The following is a 27,909-nucleotide window of genomic DNA, read 5'->3' as shown; positions in this document are numbered from 1 at the left end:
GAGATACGTGTGGGCACATGAGCATATATACACACACATGTGCACACACACATACACCCATCTGCACATACACACACACTCCATGAACCTGCACACACACCCCCATCTGCACATGCACACACACCCCCCCATACACCTGCACACACACACACTCCATGCACCTGTACACACACACACACATCTGCACAGGCACACACACACCCATGTGCACCTGCACACACACCCCCACGTGCACGTGTACATACACACATGCACACACCCATACACACGCACCATCTAACACAGTTTGTTCTGCCTAAACTTGCAGGCCCCAGCCATGGCTGGACGGATGCAGAGGAGGAGAGTGGTGCGAATGAGGCAGTGACCGCACAAGGCCGGAGTGCTGGGCCTGCCCGGTGCTATTCTTCACTGAGTCGCCGCTGGCTTGTGCTGCTGACCAGGGCAATAAGGGCCTGGGGTGTGGAACAGGTGCCAGATTGATGGAGCAAGGCAGCTGGTGACTCGAGCCTACCCTTCAGAGAGCTGGCTGCTGTGACCAGAAGCAGGCTGGAGGGGGCCGGACCCCAGCCTCGAAGCCCAGCAATCCAAAGGTGGCCTCTTCTGACCTTGCCTCTCCAGGAAGGAGTTTAATATCTTCCAGTTACTCCCCTCCCACTCCCTATGCAGAGGAGGCTGAATCCATTATTGTAATGAAAGGAAAGAAAAAGAAAAAAAAGACTCTCCAATGAGGCCGGCCCGGGGACTCACATGTCATCCTGTCCCCTCACAGCACACCCACTGAGGACAGGTGGCCAGGACGTTTCATGTCACCAGGTGGGACAATTAAACCCATCTTGCTGGCGGGATGAGCTGCTAAGCATATAATGACTGCCACCTCCCGTCCCCATCTCCTCTCAGCCCGATTACCTGGAATTAAGCGGGCAGCACCAGATGGGAAAAGGAACACCAGCTCGGATGGAAGAAAGCGCTGAGAGCCGGGGATGCTGTGCCCAAGAGAGAAGGCTACAGGAGCCACAGCAATGTCTTCAAACACAGCAAAGACTCCGGGGAGAAGAGGCCGGGACTCTCGGGGCAGGACAAGGCGTTGGCGTGCTTATCCTTCACCTCGGAAAACAGTGTGCACAGAGGGTAGCACATTCGTTCACGGAGGTGTGGGAGCTGCAGCGTCTGCCAAGGCCCACTCATGGAGCCTCTGGCTGAGATGTCTCACTTGAGAAGTATTTGGTACCTAGTAGGTGATTCGGGAAGGCAAAACCAGGTTTGGGAGTGGAAGTCAAGGATGCAGCCCTCACCACTGCACTGACTTTCTCATTATCTGGGCCACCCAGCAAGGAACGGGGTTCCAGTGCCCTCCCGGCCACTGCAGAAGCAGAGGCTGAAAGGAAAGAACTCAGCAAGAGGCTATCTCTGCAAGCTGCCTCTATATCCCGGGAGGGCACCCAGCCTCTCCCTACACGAGCCACATCTTAGGTCTGGTTGCTCAGTGCTCCAGGATAAAGCTCGCCACCAGCTCCCCCTGCACATGGGAAGACCAAAAGGCGGGTCCTCAAAGCCGTAACAAAATGCGAACAAAACCGCTTACAGTTCCTAAGGTTTTGTTGTGCTTAGATTCGATACGGGTATGTCTGATATTCTAAGAATTCACTTCATATTGAAGCAGGAAGTTCCAGCTTACGTCCATTTCTCTCACTCCAACCTCAGCCTGACCCCTGTCCCCCGCCTTGCAGCCGTCACAGCAATGCTATTCACAGGAGCCAAAAGGTGGAAACAGGCCAAAGGTTCATCACGTGATCAACGGATATGCAAACTATGGCCCAGCCACACAATGGAATGTTACACGGCCATAAAGAGCAATGACGCACTGACCGGCTACGGCTGAGTGAACCTCGAAAACAAGATGCGGAGTGGGAGAAGCCACGTGTGAAAGGCGCGCACGGTATGATTCCACGGACACAAAACAGCCAGAACAGGCAGACGGAAAGCAGGCTGGGGGCTCCCTGAGGCTGGGGAGGGCGGTGACTACTCACGGTGACCGGTTTCTTTCTGGGGTGTGAAGATTTTTGAAAGCAGATAGAGGCGGTGGTTGCACAATACTGTGAACGTACTAAAGGCCACTGAATTGCATGCTTTAAAAGGGTTACATTTATGGGATATGAATGTATTTGAATTTTTAAAAGTCAGAAGCAGAAGAGAGGGTGGCAGGGCTGGGCCAGCATGAGACAATCAAAGCCAGGAGCCCAGCTCAGCAAGGAGCCAGGGCTGAGCCCTCCATCCGGACTCCATGCTGGTATGTGTCCCCCACCAGGACCCCATGCTGGTATGTGCCCCCCACCGGGACCCCATGCTGGTATGTGCTCCCGACCAAGACCGCATGCTGGTATATGCCCAGACTCGCCACACAGCTGGGCCTTCAGACAGCCTCCCAGCCAATCCAGGGGCCTTTGCTGCAGCTCTAACAGGTCACCAGAGAGTTGGAGAGTTGGTGGCTTCAAGCAACACAGACTCTCACAGTTCAGGGCGTCAGAAATCTGAAGTGGGTTCTAGGGCCTGGCATCAAGGTATTGAGGGTCTGGTCCCTTTCAAGGGGCACCAGGGACAATGTGTCCCTTACCTTTTCCAGCTTCCGAAGTCGCCTGCATTCCTTGGCCCACAGCCCCATCACGCTAACTCCGCCTCTGCCATCACATCTCCTTCTTCTGACTCTGACCTTCCTGCCTCCTTCTTAAAATTATGTGTATTTACATCTGCGAAAACCCTTTTCCTTGTCACACTCTCAGGGTTTGGGGGTTAGGACATCCACCTAGCAGCTGTGGGCCTTCACCAAGGACCAGGTGCTGTGCTGTACGGTGCACAAACACACAACAGCCACACGAGACAGGGCCATGCTCCCAGCCTACAGAAGAAGAGACAAAGGTTCCAAGAGAATCCCTGCCCAAGGTTATTTGGCTGATGAAAGTTTCCTTCATGGGTCCTGACCTCATAGGCTGAGGACACCTTTTGGCTTCCTTCTCAGGCAGTCCTACCCTTCACCATCTCCTCCCTCCCAGCTGTTCAGAGCTGTGATGACCCCAAATTAGGACAGCCCCAATCTGGAGGGTTAGCTCTGATCACAGCAAGATCCACATCCCCACATGCCTCGCTGGGTGCCTTCCACAAACCCCTCTCCTACTCTACAACCACAATCCTCCCCCTCGCCCCCCTTCCCCAACACGTTTGATCCCCTAGCCGGCACCAGGGCGGGATTCTTAGATTAAGTCTCCAATTCATCAGCCTCTGAGAAGTATAATTGGGGCTTTTATGGAAAATCAGCTCATTATGCAAAGTGCAAGGGTTGTGAAAATGATTTTTTTTGAAGGAGCACGTTGGGCTCCTATCCAGCCATGAAACGAGGGAGAGATTCTTCAGGGCTGTGGGCTTGATTTGCGGGTTTTCAAGAAGGAAAGGGTTGTGCTAAACTAGAACCTTTTGCTAATCACTAACACTACAAAACACTCGAAACGAAACACTTAGTGTCTTGTGAAGTGCTGGTGGCTGACCCCAGAAGGTTCAATTCCCCACGGAAATCTCAGCCCATCCGGAGCAAGGTGGGACACTGCTCAGACTCAGCCACCAAGTAGGGCTGCCTGGGAGGGTTGCCTGTCACCTGTCTCCCGAACTCTCGGGTGGGCATGTGAACCAGTGGAGGTCTGCGCTCAACCCCAAGGGCTGCAGAGGGGAAGGACCCAGGAAAAGTCCCAGAGTGGGGCTCAGAGGAGGGAGGGTGGAGGAGAAGGGCAGGAAAGTCAGGGCCCGGGGAAAAGGGCCTGCAGAGGTCTTCCTGCAAAGCCTTGCTCTGCACTCAGGAGGCCCGTTCCTTTGGCCTGCAAACACCTCCCCTTCGTCTTTCACATCTACCTGTCCTGTGTGCAGAAAGGGGTAACTCAGCAGACGTGGGGTGCTCAACCCCTCCACATGCCAAAGTAAAGACTGGCTCTTGCCCAGCTCCTAGGAGACGACCTCTAACCTCTAAGTCCTGGAGTGTCTGCCGGATAAGCCCTCCGGATAAGAGCGTCTTTGTACACCTGAGGCCTTGGGCCACACAGTGTACGCTCACGATGTGGTTTATGGCAGGGCTGTGGGCAACGCAGGATCAGCGTGGCCTCCGGAGGGGCTGGGGATGGAGTAACTAAGGTCGGTCTCACAGGCATGCCCAACCCCACCGACCACCAGTGAGGACCCCCACTCGGCTTGGGTGGGTTTCCGTGGCTGGCAATGTTCTGCGGCTGTTGCCACACGTGCCTACTGTCACACACCATTGCCAGGAGAACTAAGCACTATGCAGAAAGCTCCATGGGGAGGGGACAAATGCAAACCCACGCCCGATGGTATCCTGGCTCCATCCCGGGGCCTTTTCCGTTTGCTGATTTGAGTCTAGACCTTTCTCCGCAGCCATAATGGCTTCTCCTGGTGAATCCAAGAACCCGAGGATGGTCTTGGGGACCCCACACACACCCTGCTACTGTCACTAGAGCATTTAGTGAGCCCTTCTCTGGGCCAGGCCCTGCGCCCTGGGCTTTACAGGTCTCATCTCAATCAATCCGAGACACCCCCAGTGTTCATCCTCATCTTGTAGATGTAAAAAGGGAGGCTCGGGGAGATTTCTCCAGCACGAGGCCCACAGCTAACCAGGACACAGGCTTCAGAGCTGGGTCCACCAACACGCAGCCCTGGCTCATCACGCCTCCACTCAGGTCTCCCATGGGGCGGCAGCCTTCAGGGCTGGGGTCTGTGTTCCCAGTCCCAGGGGCCAGTGTGCCCACACGCTGCCTAGGCAGTTCCCCGACCTGAGAGGGAAGAGGGCAGGTTTCCCTCTACATCTGCCAGCCCCAGGGCCAGGGCCAGCAAGCAGGGCCAACCGACTGCTCCGCCCGTCCTGGGAGGAGCGGCATGAAGCACCAGCAGTGTCCTCTGGGGTTGGCTGGGTGGAGGGGCCAGAGAGGTGGGGGAGGGAGGGGGTGGCCCGGAGGGAGGGTCCCCACCCCAGGCCTCAAAGGGCCTCCCCATTCATCAGACAGCAGGACAGACATGCAGGATAGATGCAGGTCCAGCCCTTTCCACTGTCCTCACCATCCCCGAAGCCACCAGTGGGCTCCCGTTGCCACCTGTAAACTCCAAGGGAAACAGGCCCTCAGAGCTTCAGACGGAGCACCTCAGCCTTAGGAGGGCAGGGACATCCAGAGCCTGACACGGACACAGCTGTGACCCAGGACTGTGACCACGGACTGTCCGCAGCAGGAGAGGGGATATGGCTGTGGGCACCTGCGGCAGGACCGCGCCAATGCCAAGCCGGGCCACCTGCCTTCCCAGGAGCAGAATCAGGTCACTTGTCTGACGTGGGGGCTGCAGCACCAGGCCTCCAGTTTGGGAGAATGGCTAATGGATTTGCAGAAGAGATAAAAAGTCTAGTATTTTGTGCAGGAGCAATGAAAATGACTGATTTTTTTGTTGCTTGAATCTCTTTCCTGCCTAATAATATGTTAAAAAAACAAAACAAGGGCCGGGCGCGATGGCTCAAGCCTGTAATCCCAGCACTTTGGGAGGCCGAGACGGGTGGATCACCAGGTCAGGAGATCGAGACCATCCTGGCGAACATGGTGAAACCCCGTCTCTACTAAAAAATACAAAAAACTAGCCGGGCGAGGTGGCGGGTGCCTGTAGTCCCAGCTACTCGGGAGGCTGAGGCAGGAGAATGGCGTGAACCCGGGAGGCGGAGCTTGCAGTGAGCTGAGATCCGGCCACTGCACTCCAGCTCGGGAGACAGAGCCAGACTCCGTCTCAAAAAAAAAAAAAAAACAAGAAGAAACAGGCTGGGGAGTACAACCACGCCACTGACAGTTCTGTACGTCATGGGCTGGTGGAAGGAAGAAGCAGCCATCATTTCTGGAAACAAAAACAAACAGCACATAGTCTTTGTATCCAGAAATGATACTTTAAAAAAAAATTAAACGTGTTTTAAACGGTGCCTATTACAGACTTTGCACCAGTTGGAAAACAGCCTACGCACCTGGTGGAGGGACTGGGGGGGTCCCAGAGGTGTTAGTTATCCTCTAGAAAGTACTCAGGGCGCTGGGCACCGGGGTTTTGACTGGTATTCTTTATGCCCCAAATGTGTCCTAAATATTCTTTTGTATGTGATTAATATGGAATTTTAAGAGTCTATCCTATATTTCACATTTTTTAAAAAAACCTCAATTCAAAGGAATTTCCGAGTCCTCTGAGAATCCAACATTGGAAGTCCCTATGGTTTTAGGAACATTTAGCGCCGCCCAGGGCCTCTGTGAACCTGAGCAAATGGCCCCCACCAAGGGGCAACTGTGCCACCCAAATGCTCCAGCACCATCGTTCTGGGACCCCCCCCCAGCCTGCAGTCACACACAGCGTCCCCCACGGATCACATCAGGATGAGGCCCCTTCCCAAAATCAGGGCACCCTCATGATGTCACCTGTGCCCAGATGTGACCCCATCCTCTCTGCTGTCAGGCCAGGCGCTCTCTGCCATCCCAGCCTCTCCTTCTCACTCTGCTGGCCCCTGTCCTCCCAAGGGTCTCCCAGACACACGTCCCCACCCTGTCAGGAACCTGGTCTCCCTGACCTCAATCTGTGGGTCAGAATCCACAGTGACCAGTTCTTATCTGGGGCCATTCCCTCCTCTCACAGACGCCCAAGTGCCATCCAAGCATCAGAAGCAGGAGGCAAGATCACAGGGGTCAGGGGACCCTCTGAGGCTGAACTCTGCAGTCCAAGCAGAACAAACGGAGAGTGGAGAAATTCCTTGGCTTGACTTGTCCAGATGCCCTGCACAGACACCTGCAGCCCCTAAGCTAGGCAAGTCCACCCTGCTTCGGCCCCATCCCTGCAAACAGACCCCAGCTACCTCATTCTTGGCAGAGCCCCCGGTTCTGATGTGTGGAGAGTGCATTTAGGTAGGCAATGATCTGTGAAAGGATTAATTTACTGATCTTATTACCTAAATCGAAAGAGATTTTGCAGCCGTCAGTAACATGCTTGCAAGATTTCCCCGGTGTGAGCTAAAGCCTCCCTCCCCCGGCACCCCTTACTGCAGCCGCCAACAAGTTACTCGACAACACGCTGCAAATGCATGATAAAGACGCAGGCAGAGCGAGGGCATCTGCTTCCCACCCCAGTATCTGTGACAAGGCACGCCGGTGTCAACGGAGATGAAAGGACCTGGCCTTGGCAGCGCACTCCGGAGAGCTCACCTGATTCCTTTGTTCTGCGCAATGCTGTGCAGTGAGAGCCTCGACACCGCGGAGATGACCTGGGAGAGACAAGAAAAGACGCTCCTGTAATTTCACAAGAAACCAGAAAAGGCATCGCAGAACTGGGGACGGTGTTTTGCAGGACATCGAGAACTGTCAACTAAGCACATCACATCTGGGTAAGAAACACGGCTACAGTTTCAGAGATGGGGAAACGGGAGCCCGGAGAGGTCAAGTGACCCGCCCAAAGTCACCCAGCAGCCAGGACACCACGCGCATGCAAATGTCCCAGGGTACTGCTTGCTTCCCTTCAAGCCCTCCCCTGCATGACATTTAACCAGATGCCTGGCTCCATGGAGGGCTCAGGACACAGAAGGGCAAGAGCTCCAGGTGCACGGTGGCATGACGGGATCTCTCCTCGTCTCCCCTGACCAGCAGATTGGTCAAGAGGAAGGTTTGGTGAGGAGCAGTAGCCGCTCCTCTTCCCTCTGCTGCCCCTAACCAGCCTGCCCTGTGATGTGGGCCTCCTATGGATAGGCAGGACCCACCCGTCTCCTGGCGTTGAAAGCCCCAACACAGCTACTCCACAGATCTCCAAAGGGACGGGTGGCAAGCAGGCCGGAGAGAGGGCAAGAGGCTCTGCAGATGAATATGGGGAACCTGGGGCAGAGGACAGGAGATGGCTGGCCCAGGGGCACAGGCTGTCACACACATGAGATGGCCAGGAAGCTGTCACAATTCACAGTGAATGGAGCTCCTGCGCGCGCGCCAGACTTAGGCCCTGAGGAGGGAGGTGCGGCCTTGATGTTGAAACTGCACCGAGTACGTGTGTGAGTCCATGTGGGTGCGCAAGTTCGCCCACGACGGCCACGTGCTGAATTCATAAACACCCTCCACTGGGTGCTGGCGTCAGAGGAACAGAGCCCAGAGGGCGCTCTGTGTGCCGCACACCGCACCAGGGAACCCCACGAGGCCATCCTGCGGTGCACATTTGCCAGACAGGAAAACCGAGGCTCAGTCACTTGGCCAAAGCCCCCCAGCCGGATATACCCCCCAGCCTTCCTTTCAGGCTGTTCCGCTTCCAGCAGCAATTTTCAAAAGCGGGAGAGGAAAGAAAATGAACCATAGAGACGGCAGGTTCGACCAATGAGCCAGCGGCTGCGTGCTGCCTTCCTGTAGGTGCTGGTGGTTAGGGGCCGGGGCTCAGGGAAGCTGGGGTCGTGGAAGGACAGGGCTCTTCTGTGCTTCCTCAGACAAGACTCAATGGGCCGATTATGCAGCCGGCCCAGCCGCACTCCCATGCTGATGCTATAAGGGCCCTTTCATAAATAATGAGGAACTTGGCTCTGCGAGTGTTTTTGGCTTTTAAGAGCTCTAAGCATTTAGGGAAAACAAAAATTAAAGCAATATTGCTGTATGTCCTTACAGTTATTTGGAAGAATGTTAGATCTCAAAGGGTCTGGCAACTACGGGGCACCCGAGCCCCCCTCACACACCTCCCACGGCAGACGTGGCTAATCAACTCCTCCGAGGAGCTGGGCGCAGGCCCAGAGCCCTCCTCCATGGAGTCTAAGGAGGCACCAGCATTCGATCAGCGCTGACACACAAGAACATGTTTGTCAACCTGGAGTCAGCGCAAAGGCCCCAGGTCGGGTTGTACAGATGGAACCAGAGACAGAAAGGAGGCGTGGTGGGTGAGCCAGCCAAGGCCAGAACATGGGTCTCCTGCGTCCGTGCTTCTGTGGCTCCTGTGGACAATTTCTACAGCTGCTATGACCACAGCAGCCTCAGCGCCGAGCTTGGGGCGCTTTGCCCCAGGATGAACGTGTCGTGAGTGGCGTATGAAGGGCTCTGGAGGGCCTGCAGCATTGATGGGCAGCTCCTTCCATGGGTTCAGCATGACCAGCTATGCTGGAGGACCCCTGTCCCTCCATCTGCCTGAATTTCAGGCTTCCTGGCTGGCACTGGGGACAGGGGGAAGCTCAGGGGCCCACCATGGGGGACCATACTCCAGTGACCCAAAACCCAGGGCAGGCGCTGCTGGAGCAGACACCGGACTGCTGAGATAGCCATGGGGTCAGATGGGGCAGAGGCGGCCCCATGTGAAACCCACCAGCCTGAAAGTTTGGGAGCAGAAGTACCTCCCTGCAGGAGGAGGGATGCCCCATAGTAGCGTCCCAGGGCAACTCTGGCTATGCCCGCCCCACTCCCAGGACAGAAAGCTGGTGTCCCCAGGGTCTGGCTCTCAGGCAATGATCAAACACCTCTTAGCCCACAGCCCCAGCCAACTCTTCCGATATCGCAAATGTCAAAGGATGACATTTTCCCTACTTTTATTACCTCGTCTGTTCCGAGTGCCGGTTAACAAATGAATGAAGACACACAGCCGTACTTCCCTTCCTCCTTCCTTCCCTCTCCTACAGACAGCCGCCAGGGCAGGAGGAAAGGAGTGTGTGTGCTGAGGACAAGGAACAGGGAGGAAGGACAAGGGGAAAGATGTGCTACTCGAAAGGACCAGGCCTGCTGGGGAGTCCACCTGCACCGCCAGCTCCCAAAGCTTCAGGCCTCTGTGCCATTCACCAATGTCCAGGCCTCACCGGGCCGTGCTCGGTGAGACTCACTGAGGAATCAGGTGGGGACTGGAGAGCTCAGAGGACAGGCTGGGTGGTTGAGTTCAGATCCTGGATGGCAGCCCTGGCTCCATCCCCACCCACCCATGTCATGTCTCAGGTTCTCAGACATCGGCAGCCCGTCAGCCTCCACACAGCCACAGTACAACCTTTTCAAGATGGTGCTTTAAAGGACAGACCCTAGGTCCTATCTCCCACCCCAGAGGCTCTGGGGCCTGGGAATCTGCATTTACAATTCAGGGCCCACATGGCTGGATATGCAGCCCACTGGGGCCCTCTGTCCCCTAGGGACTGGCCAGATGGGTAATGCCACAGACTGGGTCAAAGGCTGCGGGAAGCCAGGAGCATGTCCCAATTGTCCACTTGTGGATGCCTCACAGAGGCAGGGTCCCTGAAGCCCCTCCACACTGGGCAGGGAAGCAGAGGGACCAGGAAGGACACAGGGAAGGGGATGTGGTCTGTGAGCTCTTCCAGGGTAGGAACTAAGTTGGCTTTGCTGAATGATTTATCTCCAACATCTTCACATTGTAGGCCCTTCAGCTACAACTCCACCTGAGAAATCTTTAGATCATAGTGACCGTAAATGCAAAGCTCTATGCTGCAGTTTCAGCAGAGGACAGGAAGCCTCAGTGACCCCAGAGCCCAGGCACCGAAAACTCCACTTGACGGTTCCTTCCACAAAAACACTTCAGCATCTTTACTTTACTGCATCGAGTTTCCAAACTGAGGACAGAGGTGCTGTGCTCACAGTACTTGCAACTTAAACATCCACAGTCAAAACTCAAGACAGGGCCATGAAGAAAAAGGAAACGTAGACTGTGGATTCACTGTTGGACAATCACCCAATTTTGCACGGCCTTCTGGAAAGAACCCAGATGTCTAGCTATTCACACGTGACCTCAACCCAGTCTCCACTGCACCTCTGCACTTTCTCTCTGCATCGTCTGCCTCACTTCTTTTTCACACCTCCTGTAACTTCATCCTTCTGTGCTGTATTCTGAGTGACTTCCTTGGTTCTGTCTTCTGATTCATTAATTCTCCCTTCGGCTCCACCTAGACTACTGTTTAAGACACATATTGAGTTTTTCGTTTCAACAACCTCAGCTTTCATTTTGAGAATTTCTATTTAGTTATTTTCTCAAAGTCCATCTCTTCTTTTTGTCCTGCTTGTTTGCTCATCATTTTCTCTTCTTTTCTTTTGCATTCTGTTCCTTTTTTCCGAGAATAGAAACTCTCTCTCATCAATTGCATCTGCTAGCCCCATCCCCCATGCTGATCTGTTCTTTTTCAGCACCAGCTGCCTAGTCTGGTAAACATACATATATTCACAGATCACATGTATTGTGTATAAACACACATATATATCGTTCTATGATGTAACTGCATCCTCAAAGGGAATTGTTTTCAATGGGTGGAGGGAGCCCCCAAGCTCTGAGAGGCATAACTGTGAGGCTCTCCTGGTTTCCCCCTGGCTTTCAGGCCCTACCTCGGGCCTGGTGCCAATGCAGGATGGATCCTGCCAGAGACTGTTTCCCTGCCCAGTCTGGGATGGTCAGCTGCTTCTGTGTGCCAGGGTACAGCTCTCTGGTCCCCACTGCATGGCCCTCTCGGCCTTCCTGGCTCAGCTCTCTGCACTGCGTCCATTCCATCTCCCTCACCTCTACCATGACACAACCCCAGCTATTGGGGCCCAGGCCCTAGGGTGGCCCTGGTTCCAGGCCTCCCAGGGGGTGGGTGGGGAGCCAAGCTGGCCTGGCTCCTCTTTCTGTCTTTGACATTCCTCTTGGTTTCTGACAATTGAGGATTTCTCTTTCTAGTTCTAAGCCTAGTAATCATGTTTTAGTTTGCATTATTTCATTTAAAGAGGGATTCTATGTGTTGAGGGGAGGGGAGGAGCCCATGCTCACGGGACCACTGTGTTTCGTAGCAATCCCTACACCTTCCACAGAGCAGGAACTCACAAAAACCTCCAAGCAAAACAGCCGTCAAATCCCCGTGAGCCTGGGGCCCATTGGTGGGAGTGAGGACACGTCTACTCAACGTCAGTCAGTGCGGGGCAACTACACTGCGATGATTTTAAAGAGGAGTCTGGTCGGGCGTGGTGGTTCACGTCTGTAATCCCAGCACTTTGGGAGGCCGAGGTGGGCGGATCACTTGAGGTTAGGAGTTCGAGACCAGCCTGGCCAGCCTGGTGAAACCCCATCTCTACTAAAAATACAAAAAAAATTAGCCAGGCGTGGTGGTACATGCCTGTAGTCCCAGTTACCTGGGAGGCTGAGGCAGGAGAATGGCTTGAACCCAGGAGGCGGAGGTTCCAGAGGTTCCAGAGGGCCGAGATTGCGCCACTGCACTCCAACCTGGGCAACAGAGCAAGACTCCGTCTCAAAAAAAAAAAAAAGAAGAGCCTGCCAATTTTGCCATTATGATGATAGATGATGGGGTGGTGTTTGTTTAGCACACATCACAGGGTGGCAGCGTGGGGAAGTGACATGGAAGCGGGAACTCCGGGCCACACAGGTTGAGGTTCGAATGTCAGCTTCCCCCTTGGAGCTGGGGCAACTCTCAGCCTCCCTGAGCCTGTTTCCTCAACTATAAAACATGGTCCTAACAGAGGTCTCGTCACAAGGCTGCTGGGTCCTACAGGAGGACACACCCCTGGAGGGGATGCAACGCTGCCGGTGAGTGCCAAGTGAGGACAAGGCCATGGGTCCGCTGGTGGTCCCAGGACTCCCTGCAGAGTCAGAGCAGGCGTCCACCCACACAGAGGACCACGGGGTCCTCAGAGCAGGTCTGCAGTTGGGCAAGCCAAGGCCAGCATCAAGGCTCAACACCCAGTGCCCATCAGGCCTCCCTCCAGGAAGCCCATCTACCCAGACGGTGCATGCGCAACTCTAGCTTTCTTTTTCTGGCGCCTCAGAGAGATGGAAGCCAAAAAAGTGACTCAGTCACCCTGCGCTTGAGCCAGTGAAGCCACTGAGGGCCCCCATGGTGGGGCTGCCTGGGGCCCTAGGGAAGGGCGCCACGTGCTCTGACAAGGTTTATGAGCTCCCGGCACCCTGCAGGCCCCTCTCTGACCCTCGTCAAGCCTCCAGGAGTACTGGTTTTGCTTAGGGCCTCTGGAGGGAATTCCCCTTTCCACGACTCTCTGGCAGGGCCAGCCATACCCTCCTGGCCACCACCTACAGACCCCAGTGCACCAGGTGAAGACGAGAGTAGCAGTGGCCAACAGTTTCCAGTGCCCCTCACGCCCTGTGCAGTGCTAGACCCGAGATGTCCCACCCAACTCTCGCCACCTGCAGCTGGAAAACACATGCACCTTCTCCCAGGAGAAGCAAGGCTCTGTCACATCCAGCGACCCATCCATGGTCCTCTAGCTGGACAGCCGAGGATGCTGAGAGCTGCCAGGAGAAATGGTCCAGTGTGGGGCGGTCCACCTGGCCCCAACCCAGCTGAGTGCTGGGCTCAGAGCAGCCTCTAGCATCATTTCCTAAACCAATGGAACTGAGCCACTCCTCCCACACCGCCTACAGAAATTGCTCAGACAGGGACCTGAGGTCTCAGGAAGACCTCCCAGCTGTTCCCCACCCAAGGCCCCAAGTGCACCTCAGACAGACAGACCAGGAGACTTGGAGTGAGGCAGCCACTGGCTTCTCCATACGATTGTTAACTGTCTTGTTCCACGTTTAAAAGTCCTTTCGTCTTGAGGAAACTTCCCAAGGTGGCCACGGGCATCCTCACTGCCCTCCGTGCTTCTCGATCTGAAGTGACAGGCGGGTCCTGACTCAACCCGACTGCAGTGAGCTGCCCGGGGCATAGGTCTGTGCGGCAACACGAGGCACAACCTGCCCACAGCACAGCAGGTGCCACATCCCTGTGAGGTGGTGGGGTGCGGCAGGGAGAAGGAAGAGAAATGAGTCATCTGGCTCTGGCCAGGAGATGCTCTGCAAAGAGGGAAGAGCCCAGACCGCCCTGGGTTCAAATCCGCCCTTCCCGGGCACCGTGCTGAGGCTCCCTGAGGCTAGGTTGACTCATCTGTGAGATGGGGATAATAGTGTCTCCCCGTGTGGCTGTAGGTGAATGAGACGGAGCCTGGCCCAAAGCAGGGACTCGCTCGCTCTCAGCTTGTGGAAAGGGGACCGCGCCCGATCAGGAAGGCCCACGGAGGGACTCACGGCTGCACTCCATCCTCCACTTGCTTGAATGAAGAAACGAAAACAGAGCAAAGTACTAGGCTCAGGGCCAGAAGCACGCATGTTTGTTATGACTTTAGAAGACACCCAGAACCCCCGAAGTGTCCCGCCATCTCCTGAGAATGCCGCTCTGGCCCGTCCTATCCCTGCAGCCTCACAGCTTCCCCTGGTACTTGGGATGTGAACCTGAGCACATGGTTCCTCCAGCCAAACCTCAGTCAAGACACTCAAGCCAGGCAATGGTGACCCAGAACCACCACCCGGGTGGATGCACGTGTGCCTTACAAAGGGAAATCGAGCTGGGTGCAGTGGCTCATGCCTGTAATCCCAGCTACAGCCTCACTTGAGATGAGGAGTTCAAGACCAGCCTCGGCAACACGGTGAGTCCCTATCTATTTTTTTTTTTTTTTGAGACAGAGTTTCATTCTTGTCACCCAGGCTGGAGTGCAATGGCACCATCTCCGCCCGCTGCAACCTCTGCCTCCCGGGCTCAAGCAATTCTCCTGCCTTAGCCTCCTGAGTAGCTGGGGATTACAGACAAGTGTTGCCACACCTGACTAATCTTGTATTTTTACTAGAGATGGGGTGTCAGCATGTTGGCCAGGCTGGTCTAACCTCAGGTGATCCACCCACCTCGGCCTCCCAAAGTGCTAGGATTGCAGGCATAAGCTACCACACCCAGCCTCCATCTCTTAAACAACAACAACAACAACAAAGTCTTTAGGGCCAGGTGCAGTGGCTCACACATGCAGTCTCAGCACTTTAGGAGGCTGAGACAGGAAGATTGCTGGAATCCAGAAGTCGGAGGCCAGCCTAAGCAATACAACGAGACTCCATCTCTACAAAAAATAAAAAAATAAAAATAGCCAGACGTGGTGGCATGCACCTGTGGTCCTGGCTATTTGGGAGGCTGAGCTGGGAGGATCACTTAAGCCCAGGTGGTCGAAGCTGCAGTAAGCCAGCAGATCATGCCACTGCACTCCAGGCTGGGTGACACAGTGAAACCCTATCTCAAAAAATAAATAAAAATTAAAAGGAAATTGGAGCCCTGAGCCGTGCTGGTGACCACGTGATGATGAGCCATCCGCTGACCCAGCCTGCTCTCAGAGGCTCTGCTGATCAGAAGAGCTGTCTGGCCCGGACCCTCCTGCTGTCATTAGCAATCAGTAAGCAGGAACTGCACAGACCTAGCCCCAGCCGCAGGCCTTCCTTATCAGCCATTACCACGCATCTGGAAACACACACACACAGGCAGCCCAACGGAGCCAAATGGCAAGATTATCAAACTCATTTAAATATGTTGCTCTGGGAACTCACCTATCTGCCTTGGAAATCTACAGCTCCTACTGCTGCATATTCAGAAGCAAATCATTATAAATTACTTTCTCTAGCTCAGCCTGTGTTATCCTTCATTTTTTTTTTCTTTTTTCACGTGGAAAGCAAGGTCAGGAAAACTTGGGGTTCTTGCCTTCAGAATGACAAGCAACCATCGCGCAGTGATAATTACAAAACACGTGCAATCACAGCTTCACACTCAGGTTTTGCCACCAGGAGGAGGCTGGAAAAACAAAAGCAAGCAGGAAAGGCACTTCTCAGCCACTGCATTGGGCAATGGCAGGGCTGTGGGGCCCGACATCAATATTGGAAGTTTCTTCTTGGGAGCCGGCAGAGTGCAGAAAGAGAGGTGGGAGCCGCCCCAAGGCCCTGAGCAACAAAATGAAAAATGCCACTCACTCAGCCAGGCGACTGGCAGCAACTCTGAAGGGGAATGCGTGAAAGGAGGGTCTGGTTGTCCTTACAAAGACGATCAGGGCTCAAAAGTCATTTAGAAGGGAAGAAAAAGGTGAGAACGTCTTCTCTGTAAATAAATAGCTCAGAATTGGCCCGCTCCTCCTGGAGCTTTCAACAAAATGATACCCAAATATACGCTTCCTTACTCTCAGTGGGTCTGGATCAACACCCTCAAATGCAGGAGTCTGAGAGAGAACCTGAGCCTTGGGGACCAGCAGCCCAAATCTTTGTGCCTTACACTCTGTGGGTGCTCCTTGTCTACAACATAGATGGGTAAGTGGGTGGATGGATAAGTGGGTGGGTGTGTGAACAGATGGATGGATGAGCAGATGAGTGGACAGGTGGGTGGGTGGGTGGAAAGACGGATGGATGGACGGATGGATGGATAAGGGTGTGTGGGTGGATAAGTGGGTGGGTGGGTGGGTAAATGGATGGAAGGATGCATGGATGGGCAGATGGGTGGACAGATGGGTGGGTGGATGGATAGATAAGTGGGTAGGTGGGTAGGTGGATGGATAAGTGTATGGGTGGGTGAACAGATGGATGGATGGATGGGCAGATGGGTAAACAGATGGGTGGGTGGGTGGGTGGATGGATGGATGGATGGATGGATGGATAACTGGGTGGGTGGGTGAACAGATGGATGGATGGATGGGCAGATGGGTAAACAGATGGGTGGGTAGGTGGGTGGATGGATGGATGGATGGATGGATAACTGGGTGGGTGGGTAAATGGATGGATGGATGGGCAGATGGGTGGACAGATGAGTGGGTGGGTGGATGGGTGGATAAATGGGTGAGTGGGTGGGTGGATGGATGGATGGATGGATAGATGGATGGATGGATGGATGGATAAGTGGGTGGGTGAACAGATGGATGGATGGATGGATGGGCAGATGGATGGATAGATGAGTCGGTGGAAGAATGGATGGCTGGAGGGATGGATAAGTGGGTGCGTAGGTGGGTGGGTAGGTGGATGGATGGATAAGTGGGTGGGTGGGTGAACAGGTAGATGGATGGTTGGATGGACAGATAGATAGATAAGTGGGTGGGTGGGTGGATGGATAAGTGGATGGGTGGATGGATGAATGGAGGGGCAGGTGGACAGATGGTAAGTGGGTGGGTGGGTGGATGGATGGATGGATGGATGGATGGATGAATAGATGGATGGATGGGTAGGCAGATGGATGGATGGATGGATGGATGGATGGATGGATGGATGGATGGATGGATGGATGGGTGGATGGACGGATGAACAGATGGTGGGTAGATGGATGCTGACTCAGAAGGATCCCTTTGCCCCAGTCCCTTCTGATGAAGTAAGGAGAGAAGAGAGAGAAGATGAGCCCCTGACGGCCAGCCTCATACCTATCTCCCTGAGTCCCTAATACACCCTTGACAATTTCTGTACAAATGTCCTCCCTCATGGTGGGGGTCACAACTACCCACCATGGAGGCACCACTGACCCTATTTTGCAACTGAGAAAACCCAAGTTCAGAGAGGTAACATGACTCGACCAAGGTCTCATTGCTGTGGAAGGCTGAAGCCTGAGTCTGACTCAAAGTCCAGCTCCTAACAGTAAGGTACCTAGGAGCCACCCCCTGCCCAGGAGCGGGGCCCAGCCCTGCCCCTTCTGAGCCCCCAGCAGGTGGTTCGGGGACAGACCCTCCAGCTAGATCATGGCTCCATGGGGTCCTTGCTCCACCCTTCCTCTGAGTGTCTGCCCCACTGGGAATGAAAGGCTGGGATTCTAGTCTGGAAGGTTCTCCCAGCTGGAATCACATCCAGGAATCTCAGGCACTGGCACAGAGGGCAGACCTGAAGATTCTTGTGAGCTCCTCAAGGGGGTGGCTGAGCAGACGCCCCCAGGGATGGCCCAGCTGTGAACAGGACACTGGCCAGGGCCAGATATGTGGGGAGACTGATCGTAGGTGAACCAGGGCCTCAGTGGCCTGGCCAATTCCAAGAGGGAAGAGAAGAAAGGGGCAGGGGCCAGCCCCAAAGAAAACTGCAAGCTCTGGCTTCCTCCCTGCATGCTCGGCTCCCGGCACCCACGTCCTCCATGTTTCCATGGCTGTGCTGGGTGGGTGATTGCGAGTGTAACTTCCCCTCTTCTCTGACATGGTGTGGCCAGGCTAGAGGAAAAGGGCTGATGGTGCCCTCACTCCACGCACCGTCCTTTCCCCACTGCAGTCAGCTACACTGGCCCAGCTGCCCCAACCAGCATGTCTCTCCTTGGCTTGAAGGGGACGGGGTCGTAGGCCCAGTTCCTGACACCTCCAGAGGAAATTCAAGGCCTGGAGCAGAGGCAGGAAGGCTGGCAGGGAAGCCACGGGGGTCCACGTCGCTTTGTGCACCTTGGGACCCGGGGAAAAAAGAGGCTGGAGGGGAGAAGTAGGCCCAGATGGCCTCCTAGAGCACTGGAAGAGGCGTGCGCTGGTGGAGTATCCACAGCAGCACGTCCTCTCCAACCATGGGGCTCTGGAAGCTTCTTGACTAAGAGAGAGTCTACCGCTCATGAAGAGGGGCAGACGAGTAGACAGAAAAGCACACAAGGGGGTGGCTCATGCCTGTAATCCTAGCACTTTGGGAGGCAGAGGCGGGCAGATCACTTGAAGCTAGTTCTAGACCAGCCTGGGCAACATGGTGAAACCCCATCTCTACTAAAAATACAAAAATTAGCCAGGCGTGGTGGTGTGCACCTGTAATCTCAGCTACTCGGGAGGCTGGGGCAGAAGAATCGCTTGAACCCAGGAGGCAGAGGTTGCAGCGAGCCAAGCTTGCGCCATTGTACTCTAGCCTAGGCGACAGAGGGAGGGGGCTGGGGGGTGGAGGACAGAGGAAGGAAGACAGGAAAATACACAACGGCAACCGGACTCACATGTTAGCTGAGTGCCTGCTCTGTGCTGGGCATGTGAGGGAAGCTACAATTTAATATGAGATCCCGAGCAAAACAGTACAGAGGCTCAGACCAGGACATTATGCCACAGCTGGGATCAAGTCCTAAGCCTGCCACGGATGCTCTCAGCCACTCCTCTCTGGGCCTCGGTTCCCCTGTGTGTGGAATAAGGAAACCACAAGACATACAGATGGCAAGGGGCGTCCTGCCACACTCCCACTCCCACTGTGCTCACGGTGGAGTCACTAACCGGTCACCGTGACCCCGCTGAAGACACTGGCCTCTGCGGCTATCTTTGCAGAGTGCTCCGGGCAGACGCTGCCTATGAAAGTGATCAGCACCCGATAAGGGAGTGGCACTGCCCTGGGAAACACCTGCACCAATAGCCTCGGGTCCCCTGAGCGCTGACTGCCCACTGTCCCCAGTTCCTAATGCCAGCATGGAAGTCCTGTGTCCCAGGGCAAGCACAGACGAGGTATCAGGCGGCAGCTGCTCCCCACCAGGAAACTCTACAGGAATCAGTCGGGGGTCGGGGCTGTTGGGGGGAATTCCCCGTCCTTCGTGGGAGCAGCTTAGCAACCATCTGGTCCAAATTCTCCAAGTGTGAGATGGGAAACCTGAAACCCAGCTGGGGAGGTGCAAGAGCTTCACAAACCCACCCAGCAACTTCCAGGCAGAGCCCAGGCGAGAAGCACGGGTTCCCGTTTGGAGCCTGAGGCTCTTCTGTCCCAGACACGGTGTCCTCCACGACAGCTAACCACCGTCTAGCCCTCCTGCCTGCCAGATCTTTCCCAGGTTTATTTCATTTTATTCCCTCGAAACCCCCACGAGACAGTTCTGTGGCTCTCCCGTTTCTGAGGAGGAGTCACCCGGGCTGGGGCAGACGGCTGGTGCCTCTGGCAGCAGAGCCCAGCTCTCCACGCCACCCTGCCCCGGAGGGCCGGCTATCCATCCTGGATTTGAAGCTGAGGGACAAACCACAGCCTCCAGGCATGAAAGCAAGGTTTCTGAGTGGGGCCCTGCAGCCTGCGAGGCCAGTGAACCTGTCCCGGCACGACTGGCTGGGTAGGCCGGGCCACTCACTGTCTGCGAATGCTGCTCACTCATTCCCAGAGAAACTCCCTGGCCCCTCCTGGACATCACTCAGCGCTGCTGTGGCTGCAGGAGCCAGGCAGAGACAGCGCCTCCCTCCCCTGTCCACCAGGAAAAAGGGGGGATAAAGGTGGGTTCCAGTGTGGAAGGCATCCCAGACCCGGGCTGCAGACAAGCGGCATCAGTCCCTCCTTAATCGGAGGCAAGACCAGAGACCATGACACAGATCTGCTGCCCAGCGCGTGAGTTACTGCCTCCAAGGTACAAGAATTCCACAGGAAGCTCAAGGTACCCACCCAGACCTGAGGCCAACGCGGGGTTACAGGAACAGCACCGCAAGGGCAGGAGGGAGGGGTTCTGGTCTCCCCCACCCCACCCCCCTCTCTACACGGATGTCTCGCCCCCTCCAAGAGCCTCCCACACTGCTTCTTCCTTGGACCCTTCCCTCTTCCCAGAGGTGGAGACAGTGAACCGAGGGGCTGGAACACAGGCGTCTACACAGGCGGATTCCCATGTGGGACCCCAGGATCCATCTTCCTCCCCAGCCCACCCTGCAGAAGAGCTGTCCAGGCAGGGAGTGGGGTGTGGAGGCCTCAGGGAGTCAACCACTCTGTACCACGTCCCAGCTGCAAGAGGCCTCGAGGGAAACAGGCATCCAGAATCCTCAGCTTACACACAGAGAAGACGGGTCTAGAAATGGATGCTTCTCGTCCAAGGCCCCGTAGCCAGTCCGGGCAGAGCAGGCCCAGAAAGAACCAGGGTGGGAATGAGGACAGTCACCATAAAAACAGAATCACAGGCCCTCCCGCTGCAGATCCCCAGGCTGAGCGCTTCACGGGATCACCTGCATTTCTTTCACAGCCAGCAAGCTCTGAACTCTCACGGTGCCGGGGTCACGTGTGTGCAAGCCAGGGCTCAGGAGGTCACTCAGGGTGGGTTAGGAACCCGGGTTCACAGGGCCAGAGCCGAGTGCTGAACCCACTGTGCCAAGGCCAGACCCAGGCCCCAGCCACTGCCTGGCCTGGCTTCGCAGAGCCAACTGCCCCCACCACACAGCCCAGCGCCACAGCCCTGGGTTCTATCCATAGCTGATCAGAATGGGCCGCCCTTCTGCCCACTAAGGAACTCATCACGCAGAGAGCAGGCCCTGAGCAGGCAGAGGGGGCCCCACAGACGTAAGGCAGGCTCTGGGCAACCCAGAGTCCTCGTCTGGGCAGCTCGAAGTGAGGGTCGCCTGGAGGAGGCCCAGGCCTATGGTAAAGTAGCACAGAAACAGGCAATCCCCTTCAAGGCACAGACTGCCCGGCACTGCAGGGCACGGCCGGGCTGACCCTGCCAGTCCCTTCAAAAGCTCAGCTCCCAACCACCCTGCGCCAGGAGCGAAACATCACAGGAAGACACACGAGGCCCCCGCTCTAGTCCCCTCTAGTACAAGAGGCTCTAAAATGAATTGACGTTTATGATGGCGAATGCTATGGCGCCATCTTGCCCGGGCTAAGGGGTGCCCAGAGGGCAGGTAGGACATTATCTCCAGAGTGGCTGGGCAGTGATTCTAGAAGAGACCAGCACCTGACTCAGTAGCCAAGTATAGCAGACGCCTCCCGTACCCTCGGGCCTCACCCGACTGCCGGGGCCCAAACAGGGCAAAATGGCAGAGGAAGGGCACATTCACTCACTGCCCAACGGATACAGCCATCACCTCCTGCCCCCAGACATCAGTGCTCCTGGTTCTCAGGCCTTTGGGCTCAGACTGGGACTCAGGCCAACGGGGCCCTCGGGTCTCGGGCCTTCGGATCAGGACTGGAGCTACACCACCAGCCTTCCTGACCTCCAGCTTCACAGCAGCTGATTTCAGGACTTCTCAGTCCTCCGGATCGTATGAGCCAGTCCCTGGTATTAAATCTTCCTATCTATCCATATGCTATTGGCTCTGCTGCTCTGGAGAACCCTGACTAATACAATATTGGAAAGGAGCACACGTCTCCCCTGGGATGGCCCCATTCAGGCACGCCCTGCTCCCACTCCTACCCCACACCCAGCACCACTGACCGCAGCCAGCAGAGGTGCTGTGCAGACAAGAGTGCTAGGGCGACAAGGGACAGGGTGGGTGTGGAGCAAAGACAATTCCCCTAAGGAAGGCAGGCCCGCTGGGACTGAGGGAGAGCAGCCAGTCAGCCAAAGCAAGGAGAACTTGCAGGGGGAGGGCCCACACACAGGCCCGGACAGCGGCTGTGGCACACACAGGGGACCGGAGAGCAGAGGCCTGTCGGATACAGGGGCAAGGAGCTGGCCTCACCTAGGGCAGTGGGAGTACAGGGTCAGGCTGGTGTTTGAGAGATGGTTCCGGCTGCAAAGAGGAGACTGGGTGGAGGGAGGGCAGAACTGTGGGAGGGGGGCAGCCCCAAGGAGTCTTCTGACCAGGCCAGATGCAAGACGATGGCGGGAGGGCCCGGGCAGGAGGCCACAGGGATGGCCACAGCCAGAGAGGACACAGCCAGAACTGTTTAAGAGGCTGATCAAAGCCGCCTGGGTGCAGGGATGACGCAGGGAAGAGAGAAACCACCTCTGTCCTTTCTGCCAGGAGACACAGAAAGAGCTGGCCTGAAGAAGGGGGACAATGGGGGAGGCTGGCCCCCTGGGTCTGGATGCACAGTGGCCAGCTATGGAGGGAGGGGCAGGAGATGCCAGGGCTGGCGTCTGGGCCAGGCTGAGCTTAAACCCTTGGTGCGGCCTTGAGCAAGTTGCTGCCTGCCCCGAGTCTCCCTCCCCACCCACCTGGGGAAAGGGGAGGCTGAGAGGTAGGTGGATATCTGAGCCACCGCCACCCCGTTTCTGCTTCCCACAGAACCCCTGCCCGGCCTGCTAGACCCCCTTCTGCCACCTTCCTCTGGCCCCGGGATGCCCTGGCTGTACGAGGAGAGGCTCCCTCTGCCCTCAAACGGTTGCCAGCAGCTTTTCTTCCCAGCAGGTAATTGGCACCCTCCACACTCTGCACAACGATGCCACGACACAGCCCACAAAGCTGGGACCCACACCCCAGACACAGCTATCCACAGGCCAGGCAGACAAGCCCAAAATCAGCCACTGCCCACAAGCAGGGTGGGGGCCTCACACTGCCAGGAACCTTCTTGGAACAGCCAACGCTCGTGTTCTGGGTGACACATTCGGCTCTGGGCTCAGAAGTTACCCCACTGCCTCCATGAATCCTCAGCCACCCAGTGAAGTCAGTGTTACTATGCCCCTTGTCAGATGATGAAACTGAGGGTCAGAGTGGTCACCTGCACACATCAGCTTGATGGTCTGATGCTGCATAGGAGAAAGCAGTGCCTTGTGCTCTTAAAGGGAAAGCACCCAGAAGGAACGGCCTCAGCCTCCCGACTGAGCCTCGCCCCAGAACGCCTCTCTCATGGCCTGGTCATCCACTGCACATTCCCAGTCTGCTAATGGGGACAGGTGACAGCAGCCATCACCTGGAGGGGTTGATGAGTTTCCAGTGGCTTCACCGGCCTCCTTAATTAATAATGGCCATTTTAATGGGAAGGGGATCAACAACTGTATCTCAAGACTACGGCAATAACTTTCCAATATCTACCCTTATCTCTGAAACGATGACTTAGTAACACGGTTATTAAGTGCAAGCGTAACACGGGACACAGAGGTGCGTGAATATCCTCTGCGACGTCAACTCCACACCTGCTCCTGCTCTGAACTCCCGCAGGAGTGCCTGGGAGGGCCTGGGAAAGCACTTGGCCCCCCAGCAGCCCCCAGTATTTCTTCCCTAGGCTGTCTGATGGCAAAGGAGGGTGTGGGGCCCACCCAGGCCCTTAGGCTCAGCAGACAAAGGCCTCTTTGACCAGTCTCTTAGCTTAGGGCTGAGCTCAGCACTCTCCACCAGCCTACGTCTCACGGATGCTCCAGGTGTACCACAGGGTGGGCACCTCCGCTGACATGTGGCAGCCAGAGGAGGCTCAGGGGCCAGGGACAGATTGCTGGCACCACCACGGCCATAGGAGCCACACAAGGAAGGCCTCGGGCAAACCACACGCACTACAGAGCCAACTGCTATCCAAGCACGATCGAGGCTGGGTGGGTGCTTCTGAAAGGATCTGACCAAACTGAGCACTAAGATTGTTCAGAGTCGGCCGGGTGCGGTGGCTCACGCCTGTAATCCCAGCACTTTGGGAGGCCGAGACGGGCGGATCACGAGGTCAGGAGATCGAGACCATCCTGGCTAACATGGTGAAACCCCGTCTCTACTAAAAATACAAAAAGAAAAATTAGCGGGGCGTAGTGGCGGGCGCCTGTAGTCCCAGCTACTCGGGACGCTGAGGCAGGAGAATGGTGTGAACCCGGGAGGCGGAGCTGGCAGTGAGCCGAGATCTCGACACTGTACTCCAGCCTAGGCAACTGAGCAAGACTCCGTCTCAAAAAAAAAAAAAAAAAAAAAGATTGTTCAGAGTCTGGCCGACGCAGCTCCCCATCCATCGCCAGCCAGGGGGCCCATGGTGAGCGAGGCAGACTCTTGGGAGACAACACACCGCCCACGGCTGCTCGGCTGCCGTCACCATCATCACTGCTACCCCTCCTGCAGATGCAAGCCCCCACCTCCGCCACTGCCAAGTCCTCTGTGCATGTCTGTCACAGGACAGAGCTCAACCTTAGAGAGGCCATCCCTGCTGACCTCACCTGCCGCCCGTCTCAGGAGGAGGATTCCCAGGAAGTCACCACCGCAGGGGGATCCCCCAAGCAGCGGCCACCTCCCCGCCACCCACACCAGGGGGTCCCCATCCAGCTAGCGGGTTTCCAATGGGTGTGCAGAGCTGTGGGCAGTGGGGGCAGAGGCCAGGGACAGTGGCTGAGCACTGGGTGTGGAAGCGCCTTCGGCCCAGGCAGCCTGGCCTTCCTTGCACATATGCAGGGCTCCTCCACGAGGGCAGACACCCTTTCCCCAGGGGCAGGTTGCCCCATTCGAGAGATCCACAAATCCAGCCTTTGACTCCGTGGAGGAGGAGCATGGCGGGGCAGGGGCAAAGAGGTGTCTACTCAGGGTTCCCCCATTCCCCAGGCATCATCTGCCCCCATCCCAGGCGTCCTGTGACACAGCCTTCCAGAGGGGACCGGGCCAGGCTTGTGCTGCTGAACCTGGCTCTGGACCCTGTCTCCGCTGCAGACTCGCAGCAGCGCCGGAGCTCTCTGCGTCCCAGGCCCTCCTCTGTAACGAGGACCCTTAGGGGCTCTTGCTTCCTCACTCAGGTGTGCAACCCACTTTGAGCAGCTGCTGCGTCCCAAGCACTGTGCTAGGGTGACCTCTGGAGCTCCAAGGAACCAGGAGGGTGTGATCAACGCCGCAGGGTAAAGAACAGAGCAGCTGGGAAGCACGGAGTCCAGCAGGGCCCCTAACCAAGCAGAGCAAGGGGCAGGAGCTGCCCAGGAATCAGAGAGGGCCCCCTGGAGGAGGTGCTGTCACCCTGAGGCCTGCGAGATGAGCAGGGGTTAGCTGGGTGATGGACAAGTGTGTGTCAGAGGCTCACCATATATGCGGGCAAGCCTCCTGTAAGAAGGCATTGATCAGTAGGTGGCCCCAGGGCACTGCCACGGCCTTGAGTACCTGACATTACAGACCCACAGGGCAACCAAGTGCACATCTGAGTCCTCTGCCAAATGCAAATCTAAGCAACAAGCCGCACACACCAGGACAAACAGCACTGCTGGCTCAGATGAACCGAGAACCTGCTCTCCTTTCCAAAGCAGAACCGATCCGAGAATCCCTGTCGCCTCGCAAGCTGCAAGTCCGATCTGTGCAATACGAGCCCCTGTAGGAAAAAGGTCTAAAGTGATTTTTCCTCCCCTGTGCTTTGTGTTTATGGAAACAGATGGAAACCGGCCGCAGACGAAGCTCCGGCGTCCAGATTTGCTTCCAAGCGGTTTTACCTTGATGACTGCTTAATCCTGGCCCATCCAGGGACTTCCCAAAACAGCCACTTTATGGATTTTTCTTTTCCTGTCTAAGGGTAGGATTCAAAAATGCACGTTTCCCAGAATAGATTATCTAAGACCACGAGGGTGAGGACACAGATAAGAACAAGGCCATCTGGAAGTGGAGGAGAAAAAAGAGACGCTGGGTGGGGAAGACAGGCCAAGGAAGGACCCACCTAGACCCATCTGCGCTGTCTGCAGGAAAAAGGGCCAGGCATCCTTCCACCAGCCCCTTGCCCACCTGGCACTCACGAGCAGCCCCGGACACCAGGGTACAAGGTGTGTCCCCAAGAAGCTCTGTGTGCCCCACTGGAGAAAGAAGCCAGCAGGCAGCATAGGGAGGGAGAGTGGGCAGGAAGCAGCTGAGCTGAGAGGGAGCCACTGAACCAGGCAGGCGGTGAGGGACCTGTCAGCCAGGCTCAGGGACTCATGAGATGATAAAGGAGGGCATGGAAGGACAATGGCCTTACGGGCAGCCGTGGGGAACTCCCAGGTCAGATAAGGCTGGATCTGACCAATGGTTTTATAAAAGATGCCTTTTATACAAAGCGAAAGGGATGGCCGGGCGCGGTGGCTCAAGCCTGTAATCCCAGCACTTTGGGAGGCCGAGGCGGGCGGATCACAAGGTCAAGAGATCGAGACCACAGTGAAACCCCGTCTCTACTAAAAATACAAAAAATTAGCCGGGCGCGGTGGCGGGCGCCTGTAGTCCCAGCTACTCAGGAGGCTGAGGCAGGAGAATGGCGTGAACCCGGGAGGCGGAGCTTGCAGTGAGCCGAGATCGCGCCACTGCACTCCAGCCTGGGCAACAGCGTGAGACTCCGTCTCAAAAAAAAAAAAAAAAAAAAAAAGAAAAAAAAAAAAGAAAGGGACAGCTTCTCCAGCAGAAATCTTGTATATAAAGAAGGGGTGGGTGCGGGAGGGCAGTGCCAATGCCACCGCCCAGGAGACCAAGAGATGGCCAGGTGAATGTGATGTGCGGTCCCTGATGAGTCTTGGGACCGAGGACATAAGGGGGAAACTGAGGAAGCCAGAGTCACTTCAGTTAGCGACAACTGGTCCACACTGATTCATTCATTGGAACCAAAGCACTAACTACTGTAAGGTGTGGATGGGGACCCGGGTGTGGAATACAATCTTCTTCTGCACTAGCTCCTCAATTTTGCTGAGTCTCAAACTGCTCTCAAATATCTAGGTAAAGTGGGGGCTGCCCCTTTGGCGGGTCAGGTGGGCAGCAGGTCAGCTTCTGCGGTCGGCCCTCCAGGACACTGGCCGTGGCTCAGGATGGAGGCAGGTGAGGCGCACGAGGATCCCTGGGCACAAGCCTAGGTGTCGCCTTCGGTGCCTACAGCACACCCCGCCACTGTCAGGTGCTCCCAGGGGCAGCAACACCCCACTCTCCACAGGGGCAGGTCCCAGCGAGGGGCCAGCAGCCCAGGGCTGGGAGCCACGGCTCACCCATGTCCCAGAGTGGCTGGGCAGGGAGACAGGCCCTGCAGGCACAGGGTCTGGGGTGGCGGAGCTAGGACTATCGCTCAGGCTGCTGGGCTTCCCACCCCACAGCCCAGAGGACTTGTCCCCAGAAAAGCTTCCTTGGAGCCATGGGCTCTAGACACAGAGAGATGTGGCCTCCCCTCAGGCACGATGCTATCCGCAGAGAGCAGAGCGCAGACGTGGGACAAGGCCCTCTGGAATGTGTCTGGGGTTGCCCCGCAAGTTTCCTCCCCATGAGACGGGGCTTGTGAACAGGACTGAGAAGGAGGAGCTGCCCAGATCTCCTGCATCCCATCACAGGGCCTGGGTGACGGGAGGGGAGGCCCTGCACGAAGGCTGCAAAGGAGGCTCCAAGCCGAGCTCTGACGGATTCCTAGGCAGCTCCAGCCTCCAGCAGAGGCAGCAGGTGGACACAAGGAAAACTGACAAGGCCCCGGGCCCCTGAACAGCGTCCTGCAGCCTCCCCAGCCCACAGCCGGGAATATGAGGAAGGGGGAAGGTGCAGAGAAAGGGCTGAGATCCAGGCTGGGCCTGGCAGCCAGCCACTGGAAACCGCCGAGGTCCCAGACGTCCTCGAG

General features: G+C 56.3%; 1 protein-coding gene across 8 annotated transcripts in view; it reads right to left on the bottom strand.

Annotated features, from left to right (window-relative positions):
- Positions 1-27,909, bottom strand: part of VAV2 (vav guanine nucleotide exchange factor 2) — a 235,454-nt gene that overhangs the window by 94,788 nt on the left and 112,757 nt on the right. For all 8 annotated transcript variants that reach the window (XM_005580493.4, XM_005580495.4, XM_074016056.1 and 5 more), the window contains exon 3: positions 7,260-7,318. In XM_005580493.4, coding sequence (XP_005580550.1) covers positions 7,260-7,318 — 59 coding nt within the window. The remainder of the gene's footprint in view (positions 1-7,259; positions 7,319-27,909) is intronic.

The sequence above is a fragment of the Macaca fascicularis genome, chromosome 15 (genome assembly GCF_037993035.2).
Source record: "Macaca fascicularis isolate 582-1 chromosome 15, T2T-MFA8v1.1".
NCBI lineage: Eukaryota > Metazoa > Chordata > Mammalia > Primates > Cercopithecidae > Macaca > Macaca fascicularis.
The sequence above is the reverse complement of the archived record's forward strand: the minus strand, read 5'-3'. Positions and strand labels throughout refer to the sequence as shown.